Genomic DNA, 14,401 nt, shown 5'->3' on the forward strand with positions numbered 1-14,401 from the left:
TTGTTTGCACCACTAAATGGTAAGTGCAGTTGAAAACCATGTTTCTACTCTTTTCACTTAAAATATACTGTATTCCTTTATGGATCTGCAGGGGAAAACAAAACAAAACAACTCCCCCCCCCCAAGGATCAGACTGTTTGAAAAAATGATTTTGTATTTTTTAAATGAACAACAGAAAAAGAAAAAAAAATAAACCAATCAACTACAAATTCCCCCCACCCCCCAAACCAAAACCACAAAAAAACACTTACCCATCTTTTGTCTGATCCACCACACCTGCAAGGAGCTGTACGGTGTTTGCATTAGGCAAACCATCTCCAATTATCTTCAAGTACCGTGTGACAAAGTCATTAGGAGACATGAAGAATTCTCCATTCTTCTCCACACTTGCATACTGTTAAATGAATACAATATTTAGTGGTTCAACACATCCTTCTCCAGGCATTTATTACCACCACCCATAGTTTCCAATCACAAGCAGGCCTCTGGTACAGCAGATTACAGCTTTGCTCCAGTGAACCTACAGCTTAGACCTAAACAGGAAAGAGTAAGAGGCGAGTACTCAAGCAGCTGAAGGCTCAGCTTCCCAGATTACGAACGGCAGACATACGATTTTTGGATTATGACGTCAACAATTTCTCCATAGTAGTCTAGAAATGCTCCATAGCACCAAATATGCTTCGAAAGTAGAAGCACAAGTACATTTGCAAGCACATATGTGGCATCTCAGGCCCACTGAAACTCTGACAGCAGTAGGGTACTGCAGCATATCTTATTTATGTGAAATGGCTCCTCTTTTAGCCATTCTACTTCAGGATGAGAAGGCAGGGTTGGTGACACCCGCAACATGCCAGTGGAGCAAATGATCCTGCAGGAATGTCCACCTGGGGGTGCTGTTTTGAAGAACTCTACTGCATCACCTCCAGCCATGGAGGTTTCTCCTTAAGGAAAGGAGAAGCTACAGATACTTCCCCTTGGCTGAAGTGCTGAGAGGAGGCCAAAGAATAGCATTTGCAGAAAAATGTAACAGCGAAACACGAACTTTGACAGTTCGGCACACTGCAGAAATAAGAAAAGAATTCTAACACCTGCCATACGTTATCCCTGCTTTACACAGAGTTACTAGCATACTACTCCAGAAAACAGCTATTTACAGAACCAAGCATATTTGCTTCCAGGGGAGGCCTCCCATAATACGTTACAAATAAAAGTAATATTAACATTTTTGAAGAGAATATCTAAATAAATAAATAAAATTCCCTTTGTTACCACTTCATTGCTAGGTTATCCCTCAAATTTTAAAGTCCTCATTTTCTGAAGAACATCAAAATTGAAATCAATCCTGAAGACTGTATTTTAAGAAAAGAAAAAGGATAATGACAATCATTAAGAGGAAAAGAAATCCCAGGCAAGATTTGCAGAACCATGTGTTAGCTTTAAGGAAAACAGGTCTATCTTGGGATAACAAATGTGCACTGACAACAGGAAAGAAACTGCTAATTTCTCTTTTTTAATTTTTTAAGGCAAGGTAGGATGATAAACTATAATTGCATCTTCCCACAGAGCATTATCCACACTAAAGTAATAAATAAATTAGATGCCTATTGCTATTTTGTAGTGTATTTCAAACACACATTTTATTTCACGTTACTATAGCTCTGCTAAGGGACGAAAACTGCCAGTTTACATTTCATATTGGTGCCTGCAGTGTACCGTTATACCTGCTGTAGGCATATAACTCTCAGAGGGATGCCAAAGTGTTACAGTAAGTAGATTATTTTCTTCTAGTGTAATAGAAATACCATTTTCAGGTACAGCAATATCTTCAAGAAACAAGGCTTCAGAGAAGCAAGCCAAATAAAACGTAACTCACTTTGGCATCTATATATTGGTTAGTGCTAAACGATTCCTGTTTCACTAACACATGCTTTCTAGCTGCTACACTGCAAGGAATTTTGAATTGTATACTTTTATAAGAACTAACAGATCAATTGATTTCAATGTAATCATTTGCAGAAAGACAGAATCCTTCAGAATCCCAGTCTCAGAAACTTTTAACACAGCTGCTATTGAGAAACAAATCAAATAAGTCAGACAGCCTATGCTTCTACATTTCTTTTTTTTTCATCCAGGCTAACCCCCTGCTAAGGCACTCAATAACAGAAAACAGCACAAGGTTTCAGTGTCCCCCTGTTTCTTGTCATTGTGATTTACTCAAGTGTATTTGAAATCCAATCACGTACTCTATACTACATATAGAAAATGACCTTGAAAAATGTCAGCTTGATCACTTTGACTAAAATCTAATCTCTTAGGGGTTATGTTAGAAGACTTAGAAGTACTCTTGGAAATTATCATAACAAAAAAAACCAAAAAACATCAATTCTATTTGTTTTGGAGGAGCAACATTTAAAAATGGGTTCTTTACAATTTTATCCCCCCCCCTTTGACAATTATACCCACAGAGAATTTGATATTATACATAGTACTTAATGGCTTTTTGGTAACTTATTTACACACATTTTACATAGTCAAGTAATAACAAGTTTAAGTAAACAAGTTAAATAACAAGTTTTAAGTAAAATTTGCAAACATTCTATTGGGGATTTGACATACTAAATATGCTGAAAGTTGACTGCAATCCACTGCATTTAAACTGATCATTTCACATTTATTTCTATACTGTGGGTACCATTCCTAAATGGCAATCATATTTTTTAATTCTTAACTGAAGTAGGAAAGAATAGTTGTCAAATTATTTTTTAAGTGCACATTCCACAATCTGCAGAAGCAACTGTATTGGCTTCACCACTTAATTCACCACTAATTCACCAAAATAGTCTGGAGAAGTTTCATTAACACTCTGGCATCACTCATCTGTAGACTATGAAACAACATAGCACATTTATTCATCATTTTTCCTTCTTGGGAGTAAGCAGCATGACAATTCTGCAATACACTGAACAAAACATTTAGCTCATACTTCATTACTTCTTTACCAGGATCCCTTCTGTTAAGTGGAAGGGAAAGCAAAAGAGGAAGAAAAAGAAGTCAGAGGTGGCATTTAATGTGCTAAACTACAACCCATCCAATCCACCAAATCAGAAGGTTGAGGGAGCTACAATCTTCAGAAATGTAAGGGAGATGAATATCCATGGGCAGGTAGGAAACAATTTTCACACTATTCTCAGCAAACCAACCAACCAAATTCCCCACTCTCCAGCTGAGGATTACCTCATAGCCCAGAAAGAACTGGGATTCTCTCTAGAGTGTTTATTTCCCTCCTCAATGCTACTATCTTTTCAGGTCAGTGGTCTACTCCCTGTCTGCATTTTCTGCTGCTGTGCTCCTGCTCTTCAAGTATGTTCCTCTGTAAACCACATAACCCCTTCTTTTGCAAGAGTCTTTTTGATCTCCTGAAAGACACAAGTTCCAGGACTTAAGAAGTTAAATCCTGACTTTCTCAACTGAAAATCTCATTTCAGAGCTATAAATACTGACAGTATATAATAAAACTATAAATACAGGCAATATACATTGTGACACCTACACATATTGTTAATAATAGCTCACAAGGGACAATGGAAAAAATACCAAGAACTACATGGAGAGTGGGGCATGATGCTGGAGAGCAAATATGGAGGGAAGAAACTGGAAAGGTATGAGCTGTCTCAGACCCTCAACACCTCCACAGAAATAATTCAGATACAACAGCTCCTTAATAGCAGTGTGGCATCTACCTCATACTTATTCTTCAGAACCATTAATTTTTCTACTCTTTTTTTTTTTTTTTATACCAGAATACAAACTTACCCAGATAGTGGACTAATGAATCCTAGGAAGGTTAGACATAGTTTTTTAAATTTAGGAAATGGGTCAAAGAAAGCCAGTTTCAAAAAATCACTGAATAGTTTGGGTTGGAAAGGACTTTAAACATCATCTAGTTCCAACCTCCCTGCCACAGGCACACACATGTCCCCTTAGACCAGGTTACTCAAAGCCCCATTCAATCTGGCCTTGAACACTTCCAGGGATGGAGCATTCACAACTTCTCTAGGCAAGCCATTCTGGGGATTTACCAACCTCACAGTAAGAGTTTCTTCCTTACTTCCTTTACTTAAACCTACTCTCTTTCAGTTTAAAGTCATTCCCCCTTGTCCTATCACAACATGTTCTTGTAAAATGTCCCTGTACTTGTGAAATGTCCCTCTCCAGATTATTTGTAGGCTCCCTTGTGGTACTGAAAGGCTGCAGCAAAATCTCCCTGAAGCCATCTCTTCTCTAGGCTGAACAATATCAATTCTCAGTCTGTCTTCATAGCAAAGGTGCTCCAGCACTCTGATGATCTTTGCAACGCTCCTCTGGACTAGCTCCAACAGGTTCACATTCTCCTTATGTTGGGAGTCCCAGAGCTGGATGCAGCACTGCAGGTGGGGTCTCACAAGAACAGAGCAGGGTTGGAGAATCACCTCCCAGCTTTCAGCAAAACACTAAAGCACATTTCTCTCAAGTATGTAAGCAAGTATGTGAGTCTTTACTTGCATGCTTTCCACAGCAGGCCAAGAAAGAAGGAATTTCAATTAAATAATAAATATGGCCACCACTTCACAAGGTGATCTTTCCAACACTTCTACAAATAACAGAAGCAGAGATAACCCTAAGGGAAAAAGGATGGCAAGGATGGAAGAAGAAAGTTTACCAAATCATCTAACAGTAAGGTATCTACATGAACATTTTACCACATATAAGAACAATAATGAAACTCCTACCACATTCTCTGAACAATGTGGGTTTTTTCTAAGATAGCAATACTTCTTCTGAGTCAATACAGTAATCACTCAGAAATATGTCTGACTTCTTGGTGAGCATTGTTCAATTCTGATAATGGTATTCAAGTCTAACATGGTAATAATACGGTGAATGATTAATGGTTGGAAAAAAACTATCAAGAGTTGTATGCTGCAATAATGGAGCAAAAGATATGAAAAATTTAAGCAGAGAGAGTAAAATATTTATTTTACACATACCTTCAAAAATATTGTTTTCAACTCAGCTGGATCAGCTCTTTTGGTTAGAGCCACCTACAAGTAAATACAATTACATTAATATGCATAGCTTACACAAAAGGTGTCAAAGTGCCATTTAAAAACAAGAACACAAACAACAGAATGAGTGATGAAATTAAATGTTCACCTTAGATAAATTAGGCACTGCTTTAGTTGGCCATGCTCATTTTATCCATTTCACACTTACATAAGGTTATTCAACATTTTGTTCTGCTTTCGTTATGCAACCCTGCAACTCTTAAACAAGCACACATTAACAAGTCATAAAGACATTCAAAAATCACATCTCTATAGCACACCTCTCTGCTGGGATTCAGCATTATACTATCTTTACCACAGATTTTTACACTTCCAGCACCTTTCACCTAAAGATTTCAGAGTACCATACACAGTCCATAAGTGATAAATGGCAAGAATGACTCACAAATTTGTTCAAGAAAGCAGTTCCATAAAAACTGAATTTCAATGTAACTATTTGGTTTATTACATCATTATAAACTTACACTGTAGATCTTTTTAATGAAATTAATTCAGAAAGCAGTATCTAGAGTATCTAGATTTTTCTGCAGATCAAATTAGCAAGTTCAAACCAAAATCTAAGTTACATTTATCACCACAAGCCCAAATTAGATTTTTTTTCAAAACACTGAAAAATAGTCAACCCACTATGGAGTAAGCCCATCAGTATTATCCTGGTTGATATACCATACAATCCTTTTGCTGCTTTTGGCAGTAAGTGGATGTGTCCCCTCAGTCTGTGCCTACTATAGCTCCTCTTTCCTTCTTCAGGATACCTTGATAAAATCTCGCTTGCTAACATAATAACTCTCATTTGACAAGTCAATTCAGAACATCAATCTATTCCAAATTAAAAAAAAAAAAAAAACCCAAATAATTTGCAAGCAAACACAGATTTTCAAAAAAATAATGTAACGGGGAATAAACAGCCAAAGGACAAGACAGACAAATCTTACCCTCACTTAAGAATTAAACATCAGAAATGTTATCAATAAAACACTACTTAACTTTCCTAATTCTTTATAGCAATGGTAGACTGTAAAGGCAAATGCGACCCCAATGCAGTTCTAGAAACATACTGACCTACTGCAGAAAATGGAAGGAGTCTGTGTAAGTCTGTACAACAGCATTATATCCTCACACGTACACTTAATGATGAATCTTCAGTAAGTTTGTCCTCACCCTAGATGGTTCATTTAGAAACTAAAAAAGACAATAAAAAAACCTACAAAAACATGCAAAAAAAAAAAAAACCCAAAACCAAACCAAAACCCAGAGTATTTTAAGAAAAAATGTATGATTAAGGTTTCTTATAAAAGTCTAGAAATTTTTTAAAAGGAAAAAACCACACCTATGTTCAACTGACAAAGTCCACAGCTGGAGTCCCAATCCTGTGTCTACACAGAAATCTGTGCGAAAGTATTGCAAAAAATCAAAGTGTAATTGTGAAGCTAAGAATATAAAAATGTATGTTTTCTAAAATGTAAGCTGTCCTAAATGTAATCACTGTGAGCAGAGATTTAATTTAACCTGTCTGTAAAAATCTGATTGTCTAGAGCAATTGGGAACTCTTTGGAAAGAAAAAAATAGCAGTATTTCTATGGTGCTTCAATCCAGAACCTTGCCACTACACAAGCAAAGGAAAGACACTTCAAACACCTTTAGCCAGAAAATATGAATCAGTATCATATTTTATCTGTCTTAAAGTTCAGATTTTATACTGTCAGAGAAAGCTAAGCCTAAAGAAACCAAGGGAGGAAAAAAAGGAAAAGATACATGAACTCACACTATTTTCCTTTAGTTTCACTGATATTAACAATCCTGAGAAACTTGGGAGATGTGTTCACAGGCCAGCCACCATTTTTCAGCCCCCTTTTGATTACAGGAGAATTTGAGTGGTGTTTTTTACTGTCAATACTGAAAGATAGGTTGAAGTTGGTTAGGTCAATGAATGCATAGAAGAACTGCAGACTAACAGCCCAAGCAGTGGCTGCATACTACAACTTTTCTCCATTTCCCACAGTCTACTTCCTCATTCTTCCATTCCCCAGCATACAGGAGAGGAAAGACATGGTTAACACTGTGTGAATTGGTGCATCCATGTGACATCTACCAATGTGCTTTCTGAAAGGTGTATCTGATCCCAATTGAAGAAAAGAGCCTCTAATATATTACATGAGAACCTCAGGAAGACTGATGTTAATGCAGCCATACCAGTGGCTAAGAGAAGTATTTAATTCAGGTTTCCATCCATACCCAGCTATAGGCAAGGCTGAAGCTGCATACACAGCCATAAAAACTGATCCTATGACAGGTGTTACTAGAAGATTCCCACTCTAGAAAAGGTCAAAATATTACTTTCCATACCATTCTGTAAATTGTTATGTCAGCAGTTGAAAGGCTAAGTAACCTGATGCCAACAGACTGCAAGCTGACAGGTAGCACGCTTGATGAAAAGTGACCCACAGATGAAAAGCTGTTTCTCCATCAGTCAGCTCAGGTGGTATTTACTGACTCTCACATAACTGGGTTCAGGTGATATGTTTTGTTACTGGAAAGACTTGTCCATCTTTTCTCCATAAAGATAAAACCAGCTATGAGCTGGCAGGCCTAATACCTCTCTAGTGGCATGAGAAGGCATTTGATAAAAGAGATCTGAGTGAAATAATGTTGTCACTGCTGTTTACAAAGAAACACTATGTAACAGACACACTTAAAACAAAGTAGCAACTTCTATTAAGTAAGGTTCAGCGAAGAAAGCCCTCCAACAAACAATATTTATTATTAAAAATCCCAGGAGACAACAGAGTACATCAACTGAAGTACAGGACTATAATCAAGTTAGAACACTCTACAGGGAAGACTGGGATAATGTATAGAAAATATCAACAGGAAATTTCATTCCTAAGGTATACACCTGAAAGTCTTTAGCAACATATTGCATGTACATGTGTGTTATAATATATATGAAGAATGAGACAGAACAGGCAATATAAGAACTGCACTTGAAAATGCTGAGTCCCTCCCATTAGCAATAACACTCAACAAAGGGTGCACAGAGAAAGGGAAAGCTCTGTGAGACACAGTAACACAGACTGATTTGCAGGCTGGAGTTCATCATTTCTTTAGACTCCCTTGCACCTTGACCTTAATTTCAGCCCATTTTCTCCAGCAGACCTCTTTTCTCCTTATTGACTTATGCTCAATTTACAGAGACATGCATTTTCAGTCTCACTTCCATACTCAAAATTAAATGCAGAATTTTTCCATAAAAATATAACTGTACAACACAAGAAAACAGAATCCACTGAGAGTCAAAGATTATATTACATTTCCAACCAACTGTATTAATATATTTGTCATACACAAGGTAGAAGAAACAGGTTGTGAAAGATTGCATGGTATCAAAAGACACAGAAAGACTAATAACATAGTGTGCTCCATCCAGTAAAGAAAAACAACATGGGTGGGCGAGAGAGAAAAAGAGGAGTAGGAAAATCATTAATTAATGTCAATATAACATTAATCTAATGGCAAAAAAAATAATATCTCATCTTCTCACCTTTATGGCAAAGATCACTTTGATAGCTACAGTCTGAATAGAGCAGAAAGGTGACTATGATCCAGGAATACTTGGGAATTGCTACAATATTCCAGAAAGTTTACTGCAACAACAGCAAGTCCTAACCAAAGATAAAGAGATAAACACCTCATATCCTTTCTTTCTTTTGGTTTAGTCCGAATACCACTCAGATGTGAAGGTGTAGGGTTGCCCTCCTACACCTCAGTATCTTTAAAACCTCCTGACACGGAGCAGGTTAAGATGCTGAACAGCTGTCCTTCTCCAAGTAGAGAGCCAGAGCTGTGGCAGAGCTGACAGTGGTGAGCTCAGTCTGCTTAGTTCTAGAGAACACCATCTACAGACACATATCGAGAAAAGATGTTTGGTGAAAGGCTCAACAAGTGATCACAAGCTCTTGTAACTTGTGTTGAGATTATTTTTCAGAAGTTCATCCATTCTTAAACACAACTAAAAAATGCAATGTATGTCATACCACTAAAAGACCTCAAATTAAAATTGAAACCTTATGTCTTGTAGGGGTATTCTTTAGTTTCATCACAAGTTATTGAGTCCACCTGTAAGACTCAAACACATGTGGCCCAGTTTATGTAAGAGGTTAGATTAGATCATTGTAATGTTTCCTTCTGGCTAAAAGTATACATGTACACTTCAAATGTGCAACTCCAAAGGAGATCAAACTGGGGTTTGACCTTACATTCTGGTTTAAATGAGTGACTAGAATATCGGAAACCAGTTAAAGCACAGTTACTGGCCAAGTCTGAATTCAGACCAGAAACCCATTAATACTGTTTAAGTATTATGCTAAGACAACACTCCAGTTTTTATTTTAATACAACTAACCTGTTCATGTAGATGAGAATCATATTTCTTCCATATTTAGATTAATACTACCATAAAAATATATAATCATTCTTCTAACCTAGCAACTCTCCTTGGTTGCTTTCCATCATCATAGCCATATCCTAAGTTACAAGTGTTCTGCATCAGCATCTGTGCAGGGCACTGTCTCCTGTTTCAGCTGCCTCAATGAGCATTTTCTGTTAGTCCAACATGCATATTGTCACCTCAGCAAAAGAACTGCCATTCATTCTACAGTAAAAGAACTTGACTGTGATCTACAGTGGAAAGTGAACCACGCAGAACTTGACATTACAAGGAAGATTTCAAGCAAGATGTGGACCAGATCACCAAGCAGAAAATCAGACAGCTGCAAGGACAGCTGGCACTAAACACAGATCAAAAACCTTCTCAACAGACCTCCTTAACCATAAACCGAGTATTTCTCCTAGGAAAGTACAGTTCAGATAGCATTTGGCATATCTGCCCAAAGGCTTAGGGTAAGAAGAACTGCAAGAGAAGTTGATAACTACCAAGCGGGTAGGTACATCCAGCCTGATCAGTCTAAGCACAATCAGCCTTCAGACAAAAACCTTTCTTTTCTAAAAACAGTTCTGATCCTCACAGTCAAACATTTCAACTACACTTTGCAAAAGTCTAACCCTACACTAAGCAGCAGTTACAGCATTCCTTTGTCTAATAACACCTAGCAAAGCTAAGATAAATTAATGCTATTGACAATTATCAACAATCTTCTGTAGGATCTTTTCATATCCTACAGACTGGTTGAGCATGAAGAGATGCAGAATAAGCACTATTCAAACTAGACAGTTTTGCTGAGTCTACCCCACACACTGGCGAAACAAAACTAATTTATTAGCTAGCAAAGACAGCATATCTCAAGCAAAACTATTCACATCCATCTTTACTTCATCATAATTATAAATCTCTGGGCAATTCCCAGTCTTCTGCACCATGGGAGGTGGAAGCCTCACTTCCCCCAAGTGCATCGAAGCTAACAAACCTACTTTATTGTGCAATTACCTTCTAGCTTTGATCCTACTTTCAAAGTCCCAGAGAAAATGCAGATGGCTTGTTCATAAGATGGGTCTCACACAAGGAGACTCCCAATGAACCATAGTATTTTTGCACACAAACTCATCAGGGACCAACACACAGTTACTGATTATATACACACAGGAAAATCCTTGTCCGGTTTGTCCAATACTTCCAAGTAGGTACAGAAACCAAGGTGGGAGTAGTACATACCTTAAGAAAAACTGCTACAATTTCCAAGATTAGCTAATCAATGCTATGTAAAAAATACTTTCAGAGTGTGTACTTGTATAATTTTTGTACATAAAGACCTGGAAAACAGAAGGACAATAAAACTACTCCAATACAAAGGTAAAAATAGCTAGGCATTGCCATTGCTTAGCAAAATCATTTAACTAAAGGAAAAAGCACCATACTGTGGCCAATACAAACCATTCCAAACTTTAAGCACTTATCAGAAAATGGAGTTAGGAACAAACTGGACTATTTGTAGTCACTCTTCAGACTAGGGCAAGGATACAAATGCTATCATTCCTGCAACAAAATTGATATCACAATTGATATCACAATTAATCAACATCACAGTAAGAAACTGAACCTTAAAACCAAAACTTTGTTAAAAACAGAATTTTTTTTCACTTGTTACTATCAGAAAAAGCCCAGTTGTCCAATCACTATATATCCATCATAAAATACTACCATATTGTGACTGTAATTTCTCCCTCAGTAATATTTCCTATTGTCTCATAGCTCTTCTACAACACATTTTTACTCAGGACAGCAATCCAAAGATACACAAGTGAGCTACATTGTGATGGCCACTATGCAACATTAAATGTTCCTGTGTATCTTAGCAAACTGAAGCTCATCACTCACTTGAAGAATATAATAATTCTACATAAGATACATTAGGGGTCCTTCAATAAGAAAAGTTTATTTTCAAAGGAGCTGCTGGGAATGGTCAAGTGACATTTTTTATACAGTCATGGGTATTTTTCAAAAATACCCACTCCCACTCATCATAGATGGATAAGATTATAGATGTAAATGCTGCTACTTTGCTTCCTTACACCTTTCAGAAACAGAGTCATATCTAATTATGAACCTGATAAAACATATTTGGTGGCTACTTCAGCCCAGATTACAGACTTTCTCTTTTGATTCTCCCAGGGCATGTTTTGTTACAACAATAATGCTAATGTACAACCAGTGCATTGACCATAAGCTCAAGACATCAACTGCCTCATGTTCATCTTTCAAAGCAGTCATCTCAGTTCCAGCAATGTGTCTTCTAGAGGCTTACATCTAGCAGAAAAACGTTCATCTCACCCAAAGAAGCAAAGGATAGGAAAATTCTCCAGCGTAACAACTGCAGGATTGAAAGCAGTTTCTGAAGAAATTAGACAGTGAAGATACTGAATGACATGTTATCATTCAAAAATTATAAGAGAGAATTGGCAGACTATTAGGGCAGCATGAATCTTACCTGGCACTCAATGTTATTAGCATAAAATATGTATTTTAACCAGGATGAAGCAATGGGTAGGTGACAAGACAAAAAGCCATTTAACACCATGGCTCTCAGGAGGTGGAACCTTCAGGAAGCATCATCTCACAGCCATGCAAAGCAACAGTGAGCTCCGAGAGATCCATCTCTGAATGCAGCATACAAGTTAGTAACAAGCGTCTCCAAGGTACCCACACTCATGGTGCTCAAGGTTCCCAACAGTTCACAGCTTAATGGAGACAATCACTCCTGGTTTCACCTGGCTTCAAGCTTCAGACCCCAACCACCACCCAAACACTCAGTTTCCCCTGCCATAGCACAAAGCAGCTATAATAGCCTAAAGAGGTGCTTCCACCATGAAAAGTTGCAATCCAAAGATTCAAAACAATGGTATGATGCTGCATTCCCAGGGAACTTCTTCATAATCCTCAACCGCACCTGACATCATACAGTACACACAGAGACCTAAAAAGAGGCATTCCATGCTTTATCTGACAGCTTCATGAATTACAGAACCAACAATGGCAAGGACACCCTGAACAATGTTAAAAAAGTTTTCTGCATAGTTTTCTCTCCCAGATGTCAACACAAGGTCCCAGTGAGTGAGCAAGATTGTTTGCAGCAATAAACAAAAACCTGCTGCCTTTTGAAGAAAGCAGACCTGGAGCAGTGCCATATAGAGGTATCATAACCAGAATGACCTGCTCTTAAATAACTACTAATTACAAAAAAAAAATAATAATAATAATAATAAACCCCAAAAATTTGTATAATTTAGTTATGTGCAATCAGTCCCCATAAACTTGTGGAAAGTTTATAGGCAGCATCTTAAGCTGTTGCTAGAGTAATCTGTAATTTGTGACTCCATGCTTGTGAATGAGCAAGTAAAGAAACGTGCTGGAGAAAAGTTCCTATAACATTACATGTCTTGACCGATTATTGCACAACAGGAATTATGTAGGAATAACTGGCAGGTAAATGTGTTTGTTTCAGTGTTGTGTTTTCTTCTTGGAAGACAGAAGTTCACTTTTCAAGATCCTGTTTATAATCAATTCCATCTATTGAGCTCTATTCAAAATGCTACACCTCAGCAGCTCAGAGAACTGGGAAGGGTGTAGGAGTGGGCATGAATCTTCATGCATGTATGGATCCAATCTACAACCTTAAAAAGAACAAATGACACCTGCACAAGGGAAACAACATCACACACATCAAGTAAAGTTATTAAAAGGCTATAAATGGTGAGACTCAAAGAAAAGCTGAAGTCCTGTAGTCAGGAACCCTTCCCCATAACTAACAAAAATAACAGGAGCATTCCAGAATATACTTGGGCAAAAGGTAACACTTTCCTACTTGAAACACAAAAAGTATGTTATTTATTTTTTTTTTTCTATCCCTACAGCATTCAACACAATGGCATGCTGGATCATGGGAAGCATGGCCATGGTCTGCAAAAGCTGAGTCATAGTAACTATCCACCTTTCCCACATAAACATGTTAGTAAGCCTCTGACTATGGAAAACCCAGACTTTCACATTAACAAAGTATCTCCCTCCCCTAATGATTTTTACCTGTCATCTCAAAATACATATGCCAAAATATGTGTTTGCAAACACACTCTCTTTTGCCTGTAAACAGTTGAACTGTTTGTTCAACTAGCACCATATGGGTTTTCGTTTAAATTTATTACATAATCTCCCTGAAGACAGGGAGTACAAAGTAAAGGCAGTTTAACATTTTATTTCACAATTCTTACCCTCAATATTAACAACAAACAACTGCTTGATGTTTAAATATTAGCAGATTACACAGCTGCCACAGGACATTCTGGTTGCGTGACCTTCATTCTCGCTAAAGAACTGAACTGAAAAGTGAAGCTATCAAAGAGGGTACTTGGAAATAACTTACAGTTTCATGTGGGAACATAAAATAAACCAGTGAAGACTTATATTTTTTATGCATTGCTGTCACTGTAATCCTAGGGGTTTATCTGCCACTGACTTGCCACACCTCAGTCAAAATTGTTAAAAGGTTCACAATAACTCTCCATAATTCACCTAAGTTGTAAGATACCTGACAATAATAATTAAAATCTTCTCATCTTCTTAAGAAACTGAGGAAACATTTTCAGCATTTTAATTACAAACTATTCTGATTTTAGCTTGAATGATTTTGGCTTCTCATCTGTGAGTCTATTTTATCATAGATATTTGCATAAAGCAATAACTGTTTCATTAAAACATTACATTTACTTCTGCTGCATTGCCCTCCGAACGTTTTTGTGAGATCACTTGGTTGCAGTGGAAATAATGATGATGATGTCAAACTGAACAT

General features: G+C 37.3%; 1 protein-coding gene across 2 annotated transcripts in view; it reads right to left on the reverse strand.

The window, feature by feature from the left end:
• Positions 1-14,401, reverse strand: part of SLC25A13 (solute carrier family 25 member 13) — a 99,525-nt gene that overhangs the window by 70,285 nt on the left and 14,839 nt on the right. Inside the window, exons 1-3 of one of the 2 annotated variants that reach the window (XM_053956343.1) lie at positions 6,168-6,184; positions 5,028-5,081; positions 252-394 (exon numbers count right to left, since the gene is read on the reverse strand). In XM_053956343.1, the coding sequence (XP_053812318.1) occupies positions 252-361 (110 nt within the window). In that variant the 5' untranslated portion in view covers positions 362-394; positions 5,028-5,081; positions 6,168-6,184. Of the gene's footprint in view, positions 1-251; positions 395-5,027; positions 5,082-6,167; positions 6,185-14,401 lie in introns of those variants that run through there. The other variant, XM_053956333.1, reaches the window with a different exon arrangement.

The sequence above is a fragment of the Vidua chalybeata genome, chromosome 1, assembly GCF_026979565.1.
Source record: "Vidua chalybeata isolate OUT-0048 chromosome 1, bVidCha1 merged haplotype, whole genome shotgun sequence".
Lineage (NCBI taxonomy): Eukaryota > Metazoa > Chordata > Aves > Passeriformes > Viduidae > Vidua > Vidua chalybeata.